This window comes from Juglans microcarpa x Juglans regia, chromosome 8D (genome assembly GCF_004785595.1).
Source record: "Juglans microcarpa x Juglans regia isolate MS1-56 chromosome 8D, Jm3101_v1.0, whole genome shotgun sequence".
NCBI lineage: Eukaryota > Viridiplantae > Streptophyta > Magnoliopsida > Fagales > Juglandaceae > Juglans > Juglans microcarpa x Juglans regia.
In genome coordinates this window covers 15,632,574-15,649,999 of record NC_054608.1, presented here as the reverse complement: position 1 = coordinate 15,649,999, position 17,426 = coordinate 15,632,574, and the positions used below count along the sequence as shown (strand labels likewise).

At 33.3% G+C, this 17,426-nt stretch overlaps 1 protein-coding gene across 1 annotated transcript; it reads right to left on the bottom strand.

The window, feature by feature from the left end:
- Window positions 1–11,697: 11,697 nt before the first annotated feature.
- On the bottom strand, window positions 11,698–14,140 carry LOC121243046 (two-component response regulator ORR10-like). The gene is made up of 5 exons (XM_041141103.1): window positions 13,773–14,140; window positions 13,494–13,606; window positions 12,424–12,507; window positions 12,130–12,203; window positions 11,698–12,031 (listed from the first exon to the last, which is right to left on the bottom strand). The coding sequence occupies exons 1-5, from the start codon at window positions 13,900–13,902 to the stop codon at window positions 11,767–11,769; spliced, it is 666 nt and encodes a 221-aa protein (XP_040997037.1). The 5' UTR covers window positions 13,903–14,140; the 3' UTR covers window positions 11,698–11,766.
- Between the last annotated feature and the right edge of the window lie 3,286 nt (window positions 14,141–17,426).

The following is a 17,426-nucleotide window of genomic DNA, read 5'->3' as shown; positions in this document are numbered from 1 at the left end:
TAACACACCCAAGTCCATACTTAGATGCATTACTACACACCATCATTGGCTTGTGGGGTTCTAGGTCTGCCAACACAAGGGCCGTGTTTAACCTTCTCTTCAATTATGTGAAACTTCGTTCGCATTGCTTTTTCCATATGAATTTGAAGCTCTTTCTAGTCAATGTTGAAAGTGGGCTCGAAAGTTTAGAAAAATCCTTCTATGAATCTTCTACAATATCCAGCAAGTCTAATGAAACTCCAAACCTCGTGGACTGTTATGGGGGCATTCCAGTCTACGACCACCTCGATTTTACATGGCTCCACTGTGACTCTTTCCTTGGATATCACATGTCCATGAAACTACTCCAAGGATATCACTCTTCCATGTCCTTGGAGTAGACCAAAATTTCATCAATAAATACTACAATGAATGCTTCCAAGAATGTTCTAAACACCCTATTCATGATGTCCACAAATGCTATTGGGGCATTACCTAAACCAAACGACATCACTGTAAATTCTAAGTGTTCATACTTTGTCATAAAGGTAGTTTTTGATACGTCACTCTTTCTAATACGAATGAAAGCAAAAAATCCCACATGGATATTCCTATCTATACTAGAGAGAGTTTACATTCAATCTTAGATTTAACAAAGAAGTTTATATTTTGCTTTCTTAATTTTTTTCCTTTGCTTATGCTTTTATAGCGTATTTGATGTCTTTTAATATATTTTTAATAATGCACGCTTAGTCCTATAGGGAGGACTATAAGAAATTATATACTTTTATTACTTTTATATCTTTGTCTCTTGTCCCTCCACCAAAAACTTTTTTGATTTCGTCCTGATTAACCGCAAGCTCCTAGCTACCCTCCCTTACGAACTTCCAAAACTCCTGTAGACTCACCTCTCGCTAAGTTAGCATTAGTGGCGGACCTATTAAGGGGCAGAGGGGCCATGACCTTTGAAAAAAAAATTAATATATATTAATTTTTTATGATTTCATAGGATGATATTAATCTCATCTTATGTTGGCTCCCTCTCTAAAAAGTTATCTTGGCCCCCCTCTACAAAATTATTTTGATCTTATAGATTAATTACTTATAAGTCCAATTTAAAAAAATTTAAACCGATTTAAAAATAAAATAAATAAAATACATCTCACATAAAATAAAATGATCTAATAACATGATGACACGTTTTTACTATCAATAAAAATAAAAAAGGGAATTCAGATGGTTTTCTTCTCCTTCCGCTGCTGCCTACAAGGCTACAATTCTGCAGTTCTAACTTTCTACTGCTAAAAATTTAAAGTCTTGTCCTTACCATATGCCAAAAGGCTAGCTTTTGATTATGGGCTTACCGCTTACGTGCTCATGTCTTGAAGCAAAGTTTTGGTGCAGACCTACAAGCTACAACAACAGTATCATGTGCTTTTGATAGTTCTGTCACTTCCTGTCGCTTGATACATGGTTTGACTTTTCTCTATTTTTTCCCTTTTTTTCAATTTTCTTTTTTTTTCATATATATAATTGTATTGAATCTATTGAATTTGATGCATTGTTTTTTAAGCTTGTTTTTCACTCTTCCCCTTCTTTCATGTATTGATGCATTTGTATTTTTGTTATTTTTATTTTTTGAAATAGATTGATTATTACTTGGTTTAGTTTATATATAATTATGTCTATTGAATGGTTATTTATGTTGTGCTTAAAGATTAAATTTAAATTCATGTTTCATGAGTAATTGAATTCATATATATCTAACTTTATTCTATATGTTGCAATTTGATTTTGAATTTAGGTTCATGAATTATGTCTAAATTAAAACTATCTACTCATTCTTCAAAAGAAAAGAAGTTGATATTCCAGAAAATTCTTCTAAAATTCCAAGGATTGAACTTGAGGAGAATCTTGATCCTAACTCTCCAATTGTGGAGTCTGAAGAGATTCATTTTTCGTTGTCAATACTTGATTCTAAAGAGATTGATATATATTCTCTACAACGAGGTCCAGAATTATGTCCTCCTATGTGGGACTATCCATTCAATCAATGTGATGAAATAAGTAGGGTTTACTTGAAAATGGGTCTATATTAGATACGTCTCTCAAAATATCCATTTTTTGGTTCTGAAAAGCATCCTCGTCGCTTTCAAAGGATGCCGCATATTGTTTAGTTTGTTATCCTTTTACAATGGAAGTGTCTCGACGTTCTGGATGTGATGTATTTATTGTCATAGGATTTAGAAATTGGAAGAAGATTAATGATGGAAAATATTGTGCCTTTTTAAATCATATTGGGGAGGATCCTTGCTCTTGTCATATTGATACTGTGGAATCTTATGAGGATTTATTAAAACAATCACAACATATTGATAAAGTAATGAATTCATAGAGCTTCGAACAAATTCTCAACAAACAATTCCGAGTAAAAACATCTATTGATATTGTTCGATGGCTTGCATTTCAAGGATGTGCCTTTAGAGGTCATGATGAGGCCCCTGAGTCAAAAAATTGAGGTAATTTCCTTGAGATACTTAATCTCTTGGCTTCGTATAATGACAAGGTTGGAAAATGTGTTTTAGAAAACGCTCTTAAATCTTCAAAGTATACTTCACCCAAAATTTAAAAGGAGATTTTGGAAGTTCTTGCAAAGAAAATGAGAAATAAAATTTGTGAAAATGTTGAAAATTCTAAATTTTGCATTATTGTTGATTAGGCACAAGATGAGTCTAAGAGGGAGCAAATGGCTATAATGTTGAGATTTGTTCATGATGATGGTTTTATACAAGAACGTTTTTTTGATCTTGTGCATGTTAAAGATACATTGCCATTAGCTCGAAAGAATGAAATATCTGCAGTTCTTTCTCGTCATTGTCTTAATATCCAAAATATTTGTGGGTAAGGATATATGATAGTGTTAGTAATATGCGTGGTGAATGGAAAGGATTGCAAGCATTATTTCTTAAAGATTGCCCATATGCATACTTTGTTCATTGTTTTGCTCACCGATTATAGTTAGCATTAGTTGCTGCATCTAGAGAGTTAGCTTTCCGTTCATGAGTTTTTCTCAAATTTGAATTTCATTATCAATGTGGTGGGTGCTTCATGTAAACATCATGATGAACTGTAAGCTGCTTAGGCAATACAAATTGCACATATAATAGCTATTGATGAACTTGAAAGTGGAAAAGGAGCTAACCAAATTGGCACTGTCAAACGAGTTGGTGATTCTCGTTGGGGTTCTCATTTTTATTCTATTTGCAGTCTACTACTAATGTTTGGAGCCACTTGCTCGGTGCTTGAAAACATAATAAAAGAAGGATGCACTTACTCTCAACGTAGAGATGCAAATGCTACTTGTAACATGATTACGTTATTCCAATTTATATTTATTTTACATTAATGAAGGAAATCATGGGTATTACTAGTGTTTTTAGTTAAGTTTTGCAGCAAAAATTTCAAGACATCTTGAATGCCATAAATATGGTTTCTACTGTAAAAAAGACTCATTCAAAAGTTGAGAAATGAAGGTTGGGAAAATCTACTTGAGAATGTTGTCATTTTCTCCAAGGAATTTGATATTGACATTCCAGAATTGAGCTATTGTTATGTACAAGGTCGTGGTCGTCATCAACGAGATCACATTACGATAGAGCATCGTTAGCATTTTGTAATATTTAATGCTTCTATAGATTTTGAAATTCAAGAGGTTGACAGTAGGTTTGGTGAAGAAGCGAGAAAAATTTTAACCCTTAGCTCAGCTTTGGATCCAAAGGATGCTTATAAATCCTTTAATAATTTATAATATATATTTTCTTGCAGAAAAGTATTATCTTCTTGATTTTTCTGAAAACGAGAAAATTAATGTAAGGTTTCAATTGAAGCAGTTTGAAGTTGTTGTGCTTTCTAATCTGAAGTTTTAGAATTTGTCATCCATTGTAGACTTATGTCAAAAATTGGTAGAGACAGAGAAATCAAATACATAATATCTTATTGATAGATTGATTCATCTTGTTTTAACTCTTTTAGTATCTACAGCGACAAGTGAACAAGTATTTTTAGCTATAAAGATTGTTAAAACAAGACTTCGTAACAAAATTGAATATGAGTTTCAGGCAAACAATTTAGTTGTCTATGTTGAAAGAGAAATAGCTAAGAATTTTGATTTAAATTCAATACTTGATGATTTTATTTCTTTAAAAGAACACAAGTTACAATTTAGACACTCTGTGTTTATTTTGTTTGATATATTTGTATGAGTCTTTATGTTATTTCAATGATATATTGATGTTGGTCCAAATGTGTTCTTCCAAGTGTAGAAGTGTCAAGTTGTATCAAGGATAAATCCAAAATCGTATTCCACAGAGACAAAAGAGTATTAAAACAATCTTGAATATGCTATGTAAAATCTTATGGTTTATATATAAAGAAAGTGTATGAAAGGATTTATGTAATCTAATTACAAAAGCAACCTGTGAACATATCTACATTTGAGTCCACATCGAAATGTTGAAGTATCAATTTCATTCCTACTACTTAACACGTAAAGAATCTTGAAAATGAGATCAACAAAGTTTGAAACTAAATATAGCAAAATAAAGTTAGAAACTACTTAAGATTGCAAAATGTGATCTAAAAGTTTAAGAGACAATTTATCAAACACCTAAGTTTCAGGTTTCACCCATTCATAGATTGTTGTTGAGTAGTTCTCAGATTCCTCTTTACTCAATCATTCGCTCATTGAAAGAGATAATGACAAGAAAATAAGATGATTCAAGTTGAGTTTATAGTTTATCCAAAATTCCATACTAAATTGTAGAGCAAGTTTTGGTCAATGTAACATGAAAAGCTATGGAGTCTTATATCACAATCAAGCATCAGTTGTGCCTTACATCAACAACAAATCACGACTGGAAAGTAGAACTCCAAACTTTCATAGATATAACATGCCTCACAAATCAGTAAGACTATCAAAATGAGATCAATGGAAAAATGAGAAATCAACTCTAATCCAAACATGGGTTACTCTCCAAAACTTAGGCTTAGAAATTTAGCCTAACATGTTCAAACTAGAACTATGAGTAAACATTGGCATCTACAAATTAAGAATAATGAACTAGAATCGAAAATGGAGGAGAGAAAGGATTTCTCTTTTGCTTCCGTCTTTCCCAGGAGTCTCTCACGAAAATACCCTCTACTGCTCCTCTAAAAAACACCCCCGCATCAAAGCCTCTGCCACTACCACCATTTTCATTGTTTACTGACCAGGAAAAATCCAAAAATACTCCCAGTAAAACCCACATTTCTGTTCCCTGGGACCACCCCCGTTTCTTCCTAAGCATTAGGATATGGTTCATCAGAGTTCCATACATCTGCAATGTTGATCTCCAATTCTAGTATAATATATATAGTGTCAACTAAGATATTTTGAGTGTATGTGTAAATCAGCAGTTAGTAGTTTTTAGCAAATCACCCCTGGCTTAATCGACTAAAAATTGGATAAACTTCTATTTTGAGCTAAAATTTGGATCCTTAAATGCTAAAGTAGCTCATAATTCCAACAAATCTTTTCACAGGTATAAAAGTTTGAAAAACAGCAATTTTAAAACTTGTTGAGTCATGAAAAAAAAAAAAATCAGTTCCTTTCAAATGTTCTTTGGGGTGCAATAAAAAGTATTTCACATAAAGCATGCTAGCACCGGAAAAATCATAAAAAACCCTCTAACTTAAAATGAGCATTGTCTTCAATGAGTAAAAGCTAAAAGAATTATATAGGAAAGATGGAAGAGGGTTACTTAAGTGAGCTATAGGATAATGACATCAAAAGGGAAAAGAAAGATAAAATAAAAATTTACAAAACAAAAGAAACTAAGCCGAAAAAAAAAAAAAAAACAAAATGAAGTACCAAGCAGCAGCAAGGTAAGTACGATCTTGCAAAAGACTGGAGGTTGCCTCAGATGAAATTTTTTTCAAAAAAGGTTTGAGTCTTTGGCCATTTACCTTGAAAGCATTTCTATTTTGAGGATTGATAAGCTCAATAGCACTGTGAGGAAAAATTGTTTTAATCAGATAGGGGTCACTCCATCGAGATCTTAACTTGCCAGGAAACAAATGAAGTCGAGAATTGCAAATTAAAACTTGCTGTTTAGCTTCAAATGATTTTATTTGAATATGCTTATCATGTAAAGACTTCAGGCATGCCTTGGATAACTTAGAGTTATTGTATGCATCCCTCATAAGTTCTTCTAATTCAGAAAGGTGTAACTTCCTTAAAGATCCAGCTTGGTCAAGATCAAAATTAAATTTTTTAATGGCCCAAAAGGCATGGTGTTCAAGGTCAACAGAAAGGTGACATGCCTTACCATAGACTAACCGATAAGGGGACATGCCAAGAATAGTTTTATATGCAGTCCTATACTCCCACAATGCATCGGTTAATCTCAAAGTCTAATCCTTACGGTTAGTATTCATAGTTTTTTCCAAAATAGTCTTAATTTCCTTATTAGCAAGTTGAGTTTGACCATTTGTTTGAGGGTGATATTGAGTAAAAACCTTATGATGAATGCCATACTTGTGTAAGAGGGTAGCAAATGGTTTGTTGCAAAAATGAGTGCCATTGTCACTTATGATAGCCTTAAACATGTCAAAACGAGAGAAAATGTTTTCTTTTAAAAATTTAAGCACAATTTGATGGCCATTTGTTTTGCAAGGAATAGCTTCAATCCATTTAGACACGTAGTCGACAACAACTAGAATGTATAAATGACCAAAAGAAGGAGGAAATGGCTCTACAAAGTCAATGCCCCAACAATAAAAAACTTCTAGTACCAAAACAGGTTGTAGAGACATCATGTTTCTTTTAGTTATTCCACCCAATTTTTGGCATGGTTCGTAAGATTTACAAAAATTAAATGCATCCTTAAACATGGTAGGCCAATACAGACCACATTGTAAAATTTTAACTACCGTCTTATGAGTAGAAAAATGGCCACCACATATATCGGTATGACAAACATTTAACCTAGTAGATATTTCATCATTTGGGACACATTTTTGAATGATTTGATTCGAGCAATATTTAAACAAATAAGGGTCATCGAAGAAGAAATACTTAACCTCAGTTTTGAATCGTTTCAAGTCTTGAGTAGTGCAATGTGGTGGAGTCTGATCTATCACCAAAAAGTTTATAATGCCAGCATACCATGGTAAAACATTAATAGACAAGAGTTGACCATCAAGAAAAGAATCAGATATAGAAGAAGAGGGTTGAGTTTTTGTGAACTGGAGTCAGGAGAGATGATCAACAACTACATTCTCTACAACTTTTTTTTTTCTTAATGGTGATGTCAAACTCCTGAAGGAGAAGGATCCATCAGATGAGGTGTGGTTTGGCATCTTTATTTGTCAAGAGGTATTTCAAAGCTACATGGTTAGTGAAAATCACCACAAGAGAACCAAGTATGTAAGTCTGAAATTTTTTCAAGGTAAAAACAACAACAAGTAACTCTTTTTCAGTTGTGGAATAGTTCTTTTGGATTCCATTTAGAGTTTTACTTGCATAATATATGACAAAAGGATGATTATCCCGCCATTGTCCAAGCACAACCCTTATGGCAAAATCACTGGCGTCATATATAATTTCAAAAGGGAGAGACCAATCAAGGGGTTGCATGATAGTTGCTGTGGTGAGCAAATTTTTAAGTTGGTCAAAAGCATTTTGGTGCTCAGCTGTCCAATTAAAAATAGTATCATGCATGAGTAAAAGACACAAAGGTTTAGAAATGGAGCTAAAACCTTTGATAAATCTCCTATAAAAATGGGCATGACCAAAGAATGACCTAACATCCTTTACTGTTTTAGGTGCAGGAAGCTTAGAAATTAGGTCAATCTTGGCCCTATCATCCTTAATTCCCCTAGCTGAAATAATATACCCAAAGACTATCCCTCTTCGAACCATGAAGTCACATTTCTCCTAGTTGAGGAGCAAATTTTTTTTCTTCACACCTAGCCAACATATCTTGTAAGTTAGCTAAACAATCATCAAATATACTATAAAAAATAGAAAAATCATCCATAAACACTTCCAAAATGTTTTCATCCATATCACTAAAAATATTTAACATGTATCATTAGAAAGTAGCTGGTGCATTATACAAATCAAATGGTATTCATCTAAATGCAAAAGTGCCAAATGGACATGTGAAAGTGATCTTTTCTTGGTCCTCTAAGGCTATTTCAATTTGATAATAGCCCAAAAAACCATCTAAGAAAAAAAAAAAAAAGTAGCAACTGTTTTCAAAATTTGATCAAGAAAAGGCAAGTGAAAATGATCTTTCCTAGTAGCTGCATTTAACTTCCTATAATTAATACACATATGCCACCCAATGGTCACTCTTATAAGAATAAACTCATCATGATCATTTTTTATAACTGTCAAACTAGATTTTTTTGAAACTACTTGAGTTGAACTCATCCACTTGCTATCCGAGATAGGGTAAATGATAGCAACATCAAGTAATTTCAAAACTTTATTTTTAACTTCTTTCATGGCAAGGTTCAATCGCTTTTGCATTTCCCTAGAATTTTTTACATTTTCTTTTAAATAAATCCTATGAGTACAAATAAGGGGACTTATACCTTTGATATCTGCTATAGTCCAGCCAATAGCTCCTTTATGCTGCCTCAACACTTTGACTAGCCTCTCCTCTTGTGTTTCAGTGAGTAAGGAAAAGTGCTATTGACGCCCAGAAAAATATATTTCAGATTTGTTGGCAATGGTTTCAAGTCCAACTTTGGGATCTCATCTGAAGAGGGCCTTAATACTGCTGCTAAGGATGGAAGTTGCTCGAAGTTTTGCCTCCAGCATGTTTCCTTTTGATTCCCTATAAAAAAAAATATTAAACTGGTTAGAATTGTTGCCAGAAAATTCAATAAGAAGCTCCAAATTAGTTTCTAGATTAGCACACTGTTTTTATAAATAAGTTTCTTCATCAAGAATAGCCTCCAACAAATTTACTTCTTGAACCTCCTCCAAGTCATGTGGCTACCTGCAAGTGTTAAAAATGTTTAGTTCCAATGCCATGTTTCCAAAACTCAACTTCAAAACACTACTTCTACAATTAATCAATGCATTAGATGTTGCAAGAAAAGGTCTTCCAATGATTACAGGTGCTTGAAAAGAATAAGGACTTGTCAAATGAACATCAAGCACCACAAAATCCACTGGATAAAAAAATTTATCAATCTGAACTAAAATATCCTCAATAATACCTCTAGTCATCTTAATGGAACAGTCGACCAATTGCCAAATAATTGAGGTTGGTTTCAACTCTCCCAATCCTACTTGTTCATATATGGTATAAGACAACAAATTCACACTTGAACCTAAGTCTAAAAGTGCTTGACCAATTTTTGAGCTACCTATTACACAAGCGATTGTGGGAGACCCCAGATATTTATACTTTGGTGGGGTATCATTTTGTATAGTGTTAAGAAATCCTTTTTTTGGACATTTAGTTTCCTCTTAACAATGCACAAGTCCTTTAAGAACTTAGCATATGCAGGAATTTTTTAAAAGACATTTAACAAAAGAATGTTGATCCTAACTTGCTTAAAGATTTCCAAAATGTCAGAATAATTTTTACTTTATGCAAAGGAACAATTCTTTGAGGGAAAGGGGCTGGAACATGGTATGGATTTACTTATACATCAGTCTCATTTTCTCCATCAGCAATTTGAGTTGAGTTAGAAACCTTATGAGCCTTATTTACCTTGTTGGCCCCTTGAGTAGGAATGTCTACCACTCATCCACTCCTTAAGGTTGTGATCACCTTCACATGTTTGATGTTGGAACACTCAGTTGCCTCTTGAACTTGTTGAGTTTGAGCTTGAGGGTTCGGTTGTGGCTGTGTAGCAAATGTTTTTTTCTCTTGAATGCTCAATGTGGTAGTCAACCTTGTGAGTGTGCTCCTCATGTCGTTTATAGCTTGAGAATTTTGATTATTAATTGTGGCTTGTCCTTGCATGAACTGCTGTAATGTATTAGCCATCTGCTGGACAGATTCTTCAAGTCCCCTTTTTTGAACTGAGGCAGGTTGGCTTGTGTACATATCGAGATGCCCCTTAAAATGTAGGTCCTTGAGGAGCACTTTGTTAACTCTTCCAAGTGAACAACTGAAGTTTGGATGGTTCCTCAAACCTACGTTATAAGTGTTAGAATAAAGCCCAGCATATGGTTTAGAAATCAAATTTACAACATTTGTTTGATCTAACAACACCTCTTTAAACGCAAGAATAGTGAGACATTCATTAGTGGAATGTCCTAACTCTTCACAAATTCCACATTTTTCAGGCACTTTAGGAATAACTTGCGCCTCATTAACCTTTTTCTTTTCAATAGCATCAATTTTTTTGGACAACAATGTTATTCTAGCACGCATATCATCATCCTCTTTCAAATTAAACTTGCCACCACTAGACTCAACACCCTTAGATCTGTCATAAGCATCTGCGGTATCCCAAGATTGGGCATTTTCAACCAAATAATCAAAATATTCGAATGTTTCTTCAGGTTTTTTATTAAAAAACTCTCCATTATGAATGAATCGATAGAAATATACAGATAGGATGAGCTCCAACCTTCTCTATACAGTGAGATGTGAGGATTCATGAGTGATTGTAAACAAATATATATTATTTTGGAGACTTCCCTCCCCAAACCCCCGTGGATGTAGGCATATTGCCGAACCACGTAAATCTTGTGTCATCTCTTTTTACTTTCACAGTATTTATTTTTTATTCACTGCCATCGACGTACGAAATGCCATAGTACAGCTACACCGGAAGATTGCCGGGGGACTCCAAATAATTCACATCGTGGCAACGGGGTTGTGAATTTGTCCAGGCCTGCGGGCCTGCGAAACACAACGTCAACAATATATATATATATATATAAATATTTATATATATATATATACACACTCGAATGCAAAATCCAATATTCGAATGAAAAAACTGACGTTTGAATGTAAATTCTTGACATTCGAATTCTGTCAAAACCATTTAAATCTAATAAATTAACGATGGAATTACACAGTACCTCACATTCGAATGACATTTTAAACTGAATGAATTAGATTAATAGTGACATCCTAATATAATGATCAGAACTTCAATCAAATATATATATATATATATATATATATATCTGACAACTTTCAAATGACATGCATTAATTTATTTTTTGGGGGTGTACATCCATTTGAAAGCTTAAATATATTTAAAAAGTTCGAATAGAAAAGCATCGACAGTAAACATCCATGGCTAAATAAATTTAAAACCCAGTGAAAAAACCAACAAATACTTAATTCATGTCTCAGATACACACAACGCTCGTACTGTAGCCGTGTAGGTTAGGTGGTGGAGGAGAATGTGGTGCTTGGTATCGACGGCGATGTTAGCGGCAGCAAAGACAGCTAGCTGTTGCGCGCTTGGCTTGTGGGTTCCGAATGATCGTCTGGGAGTTTGGCGGTGGTTTGAACGGTTTGATGATGTTTATATACCTAGCTATATATGATCGCTCAATAACGTTCAAACATTTCTTGCATGTACACGTATTTCAAATGGCTTTCAGTTTTTTTTTTTTTTGGTAAACAAATAAGGATCGAAACACCGAGTTCTACGGGAACTTATAAAGTGTTCGAAATCAGAAATCTTGCCACAAAACCTTACGAAATAAATTCGTTAATCTTATAATATATGTACCGAAATATATCTAAACGCTAGTTATACGACAAGTAATCCATTTATTTTAGGTCTTCTCTCTAATGGCTCCGGAGACATAACTTTCCTTTCACTCACAAGGACGTTGTCGCTGTCGTTCAACGTCGTGATGTCGTGCATCATGTTATTGTCACTGCCATGGTCGTTGGAAGTAGATATGTCTTCAGTAGGATGAACCAGAGATTTCAAAAGGTGAGGCTGAAGCTTCTTCAGGTCTGATAACTGAAGAGGCTTCAGAAGGAATTCCTCTGCCCCCTCTTCCATGCACCTAAAGATCATGAATAACAAAAGCATTTTCCCATTCTTTGTCAAAACCAAATTTTATTTTTCAGAATAATTAATTACGGAAAATATTAAGAAAATTACATGCTTATTCTGGAGGGCACATTCTCTGACGACATGACCACTACTGGTATGTCTTTCCACGAAGATCCCTGCATCTGTAACGACCCAGTACAGTACTCTCTTAGCCAAGAAGAAAAAACAAAAGCAAGACTTAGAAGCTGTTAAAATGAATTCAATCCATCAGATCTGTATATTTGTGACCTTGTTGCTAACTTTGTCAAATCTTCACAAAGAATTCTGAAGAATGCATGCAATATGATCTTATGTATTTTAGAGTGGAATAGGGAATCAATCGTGAAGAAAGGTGGTGTTGACCTTTACTCTCTTTAGTAAATCATAGCCGCTCATCCCGGGCATTGAGTAGTCCGTCATGATCAAGTTTACTTTCATGTACCCAGCAGCCTGCATTTGTTCAGCATTATGAAAAAAATATAGGTTCCATCATGACTGTTAATATGACCGAGGGAGAAAAAAAACTATAAAAGAAAAAAGAAAAAAGAAAATGAGAAATAAGAATAGAGAGAGGCCAATTTATGAGGAAAATTTAATATAGAATAATGTTCGTATACTCCTCATTTTGACCGCTCATATATTTAAATTAAAAAAAAATATTTTTCTTAATTGTTAAGGAAGTGATTTAGTGTATTAGTATTTTTTATTTTTTAAAAATGTTTAAATATATTTTAAAAATATTTAAAATAAAAAGTAAAAAAAGAAAAGAAAAGTGCAATTTGCACTAGGCAGCACACGAGCAGGCACATGTAGGCAGCAGAATAGCACCACTCTTTAATATATATGTATATATATAACCCAAATTAGATGTTAAAACTTAAGAATTAATTGTAAGGCTTCCTCCCTTAGAGAGAGATTTTGATGAGGTCCAATAATATTTCTTGAGCATTTAGATAATAAATATTATAAGAATCACATCCTTTTATTTTGAGTAATTTGGTCAAGGGAGTGAAAACCTCAACCAAAATAAACAGTACTGCTAAATGTCTAGCTCTCTTCATTAAATATTCAGATGCAAAGGCATATTTGGAGTCGAACTTGTTGCGTGCATCAGCTACATTATATTTTTATAGGCAGATATTCTGAACATACATCAAACATGCCCAGTACTTAAAGGAATTGGATAACATATAGGATGCCATGATTTTAAATTTAGCATTCCCAAATTTGACATATACATGGATGATAAAAAACTCCTTTGCAGGAGCTCTTTAAGATATTAACGAGTCTTCCACTTATTTTCAAACTATAAACGATTCTTTAATGGGAGGTTAGAGTGCTTTACAGGCGAAAAGTTCTCTGTAGACATGATCTATGGCAGTATAAATGAAAATAAGAGAGTTTCAAAACCCAAGGAGAAAGAAAATCCTCACCTCTTGCTGTGCTGATGGGGGAGAAGAGGATAAATCCGTTGAGTACTCAATCTCTTGGCTATCAAGCAGGCTCAGATATTCAAGAGCTTTGTCCCCAGAATCCACACAAGTCACTGATCACAGCCGGTACAGGAATAGTTTTCATGGATAGATAATGAACAACAAAACCAAAAATATTAAGAAGAAGAAGAAGAAGAAGAAGAAGAAGAAGAAAGATGCAAGTTTGCAGAGGTTGAAGGCGGTGCTAATTATATATATACAGATACTGACATATGGTACCTTTGCATGAAGATTCTGTGAGGAGTCTCTCCAAGAGCTTCCTCTCAATGAGACTATCATCTACTGCTAGCACATGGAAATGCTGCTTTTGCTTTTGTTGGGTGTCTGCAAAATCTGGGTGTAACTCCATTTGTTGAGATGAATGAAACCTTGATGATGAGGCTCTTCAGAAAATTTCAGTTATATATGGTTATTCCTTGCGAGAGAGATCCAAGGGAAAGATCAGATCAAGTGCTGTCTGTGTGTGTGTTAATTTTCTCCCTTGGGAAGAGTAAGAAGCAAGAGTTGTTTGCAAGATAGATAGATATTGATGGTGAATGTTGTCTGTGCGCGTTCGCGTGCATAGATATGATGTGCTTTTCATGCTAAGATCTCTCGCTAGATTCTCTACACCGCGTTGGTACAACCACCACTCCTCTTTCTCTCTCTGCCTGTCTCTTCTCTTTTCTCTGTCCTGATTTCGTTTGAAGGCCAAGAAAAATCTGGGACCCATTTGGTCATGATGATGATCGAAAGGAGTTGATTTTGGGTGTGAATTTTGGATGGATTAAAGATTTTAGAAAAGCTTGTTAACTAATTAAACTATTATTGTTTTGATCTTTCTCTCCCACTTCTCTTTGAAATTAAAACATTCATTCGCTTTGCATGTTGGGTCGATCGAAAAAAATTGGTTCCAACCAACAGATAATTATCTCACCACCCATGCCATCACCCTATATATTACGTTGTTTAGCATTATAGCTAGGATGTGACACATTAACCTATGACATCCTATAAGTATGGTACTAAGGTTTGAAATTAAGAAGTGTTCCTTTTTTTTTCCTTACAAATTGTATTATATAATTATCTTAACCCATAAGATCCTTTCATCTTTGAAATACCATTTTCCTAATAATGTTTGTCTAGGACAGTAAAATATGGTCGATTAAAATTATTTGGGGGATAAATGGTACATATTCAAAGTATATATCATAAAGTTGAGATTTGCACCCAATATTATATTAAGATTCGATTGTCAAAAATTAGATAAGAATTTATTTTTTAATTCAAAGTAGTTGGAGATCTAATGAGTTGGTTTTGATAGCTTGAAGCGTAAATGTCATGTAAAAATATGACAATTTCAGGGTGAAAAATATAAATTTTTTAAAATTAATTTATTATTGACAGTAAATTAGAGAAAATAATTTCCTTAATTAGCATTATGAAAGCTTCATATTTACTTTATTTAATTTATATAAAACCGTGTCTAGATAATTTCGTCATGAGTCCTATTAATATAAGTGGCTAAAGGATTTTCAACTATACTAGTTTAAGAAAATTCCTTAACTTATTATTAATTTCACAATAAATTCCTTTTTTTTTTTTTTGTCTTTTTGGGCTTTTATATATAGTAAATGAAAAAAAAAAAAAAAAATCTAAAACGAAAAAAATTATGTAGAACTACTTCAAGAGATATCTAAGATATATAGCTAGCTGATATTCTTATGTGGGAAAACAGAAAATTAAAGAATACAGGACAAACTTGTTTTCTGAACTTCTAATGGAAAATCATAAAAGAAAAAAGGTTATTAAAGGTGGGGAGATTTCTCAAATAGATGAAAACGACAACAAGAATAAAAGATCAATTTGCCTACATTATCCAGTAAAGTATTTTGTAATATTATGATCCGAAGACCCAAAGCAAATAGCTCTGGAAATAACGAGAAAAAAGTGTGTGCATGGGGCAACACTACTGTTGAAAAAAATTAGGCCAGGAACACCATGCACGAGACAATTATATATGAAACTGCAATTTTGAAGCATCTGAATAGTTTGATCGTTAATTAATTAGCTGTGATCATTAGAGATTTTCTAGATCAAGAGAGGAGGAGCATATCTACAAAATAAGTCATTGGGTCATGATCAGCGCCACGCGAGCCAACGACGGTGCATGGGCTGATCATGACATGATGGTAGATGGGGTGGTGGCTAAAAGGGGTGGGGGTGACATGAGATTGGTGCAAGTGGAGTGTGAATAGGCAAGTGGTATATGAATAGGTTTCACATTGCGCTTAAAAATTCATAGACAGATTTGAGAGATGAAAGACGAGAGAGAAAAAAAAAAAGGATAACAAGAAAAGGTGCGTCGGTAAAGGGATCAAATTAATTACGAGGTGAGAAGAAGAGACGTGATCACTTCAAATGGCACACACCTTGTCCCTTTCATTAGAACGAAGCAAAGGACTCTCGCATGGAGGTGATGAAATCAGATAGATTCAACGAAACAAGAAAAGAAGAAGAGGATATGTCAAAAAAGACATTCCCTGGCCTAGCTAGCTTCGTATTGCATTCCTTCTTCTTATAAATGAACGTTGAGAATTTTCTCAGTGATTTTAGTAATAAACAGGAGGGCTATTTCCGTCGATTTTTGAGACATGATTTACGAAAGACTAAAATCGCCGGAAATATTAATTTTTTGCCTATCGCTGAAATTGATCAAAATTGGCTTTAGGATTTCGTCGAACTTACGGCGATTTATAATCGCCGAAAATGATCAAATGCAGCGATTATTATAGATATTTGCGACGATTTTGAGTGTTGAAAAATGTCTAATTTCTTGAAGTGAAAACTTATTTGCAATATTTGCATATTTTTATATAATATTAGAACATAAATTTCTATTTTTTTTATGTATTTCTATTTTTTATATATTTCATTACATAAAAAATAGAAATTTATGTTCTAATATTATATATATCCTAAATATGAGCATATTTATAACTTCATATTGTATAAAGGAAATTAAAATAACAGCATCACACCACATACCTCATCATCAAAATTAAAATTTCTTTACGATAAAGGAAAATATAATCGGGACCACAAACAATAATTAATGTTGACTTAATGGTGATGAAAACATAAAAATAAATAAAAAATATTTTAAATGGGAGCAGCAAGGGGACCATTGAAACTTCTAATTTTATTTTATTTATAGAAACTTCTAATTTTATTTTATGTCTCAATTAATAGATCCTCGCGATTCTCTGAAAACATCATTAACATTATAACCATGAGCATTAATAGGGTACTCATGGTCGGATATGCAACAGGATGGATTCTTCATTCTATTAAGTGAGATGTTTTTCTTATTTTGGTAATCAAACTATACAGATTTTCTGTTTTCATAATTTCTTGTTTGAGCCTTAAATTATTATTATTTTTATTTTATCTATTGTAATATTCATGGACTAACTTAGAATTTACATGATAGTATTGATTAATAATTTGAGTTTTTTTCTAGTTTGTTAAACCACAAGATATATATATATATATATATACACACTATAAAAAAAAAAGCATTTGTGATAGATTATACGACGATACCAATTATTTGTGACAGAACAGACTTATTTTGGTAGAAAATATTTATTTTTGCTGGTAATATCTAGTGACAAATAAGTAATTTTCTTGTAGTCGAATTCTATCATTAGGACAATTTATACCCGCATTAATACTACCTAGACTATTTCGAACTTACAATCTATGTGAAACATATGTCTATATTACTCTGTTTTTATGAAAATACATAAGACAAAATGTTGAGTCTGACACCATTTTTCTATACAAAACTAAGAGCCAGCTTCAACCTTTTCTTCCGTCCAGGGAGTCAGA

Coding starts and splice junctions, on each gene's coding strand:
- LOC121243046 (XM_041141103.1), bottom strand. CDS start 13,902: ATGGAGTTACACCCAGATTTTGCAGACACCCAACAAAAGCAAAAGCAG. Junction 13,607..13,772: donor CACAGAATCTTCATGCAAAG/GTACCATATGTC, acceptor GGCTGTGATCAG/TGACTTGTGTGGATTCTGGG. Junction 12,204..12,423: donor ATTTACTAAAGAGAGTAAAG/GTCAACACCACC, acceptor GGGTCGTTACAG/ATGCAGGGATCTTCGTGGAA.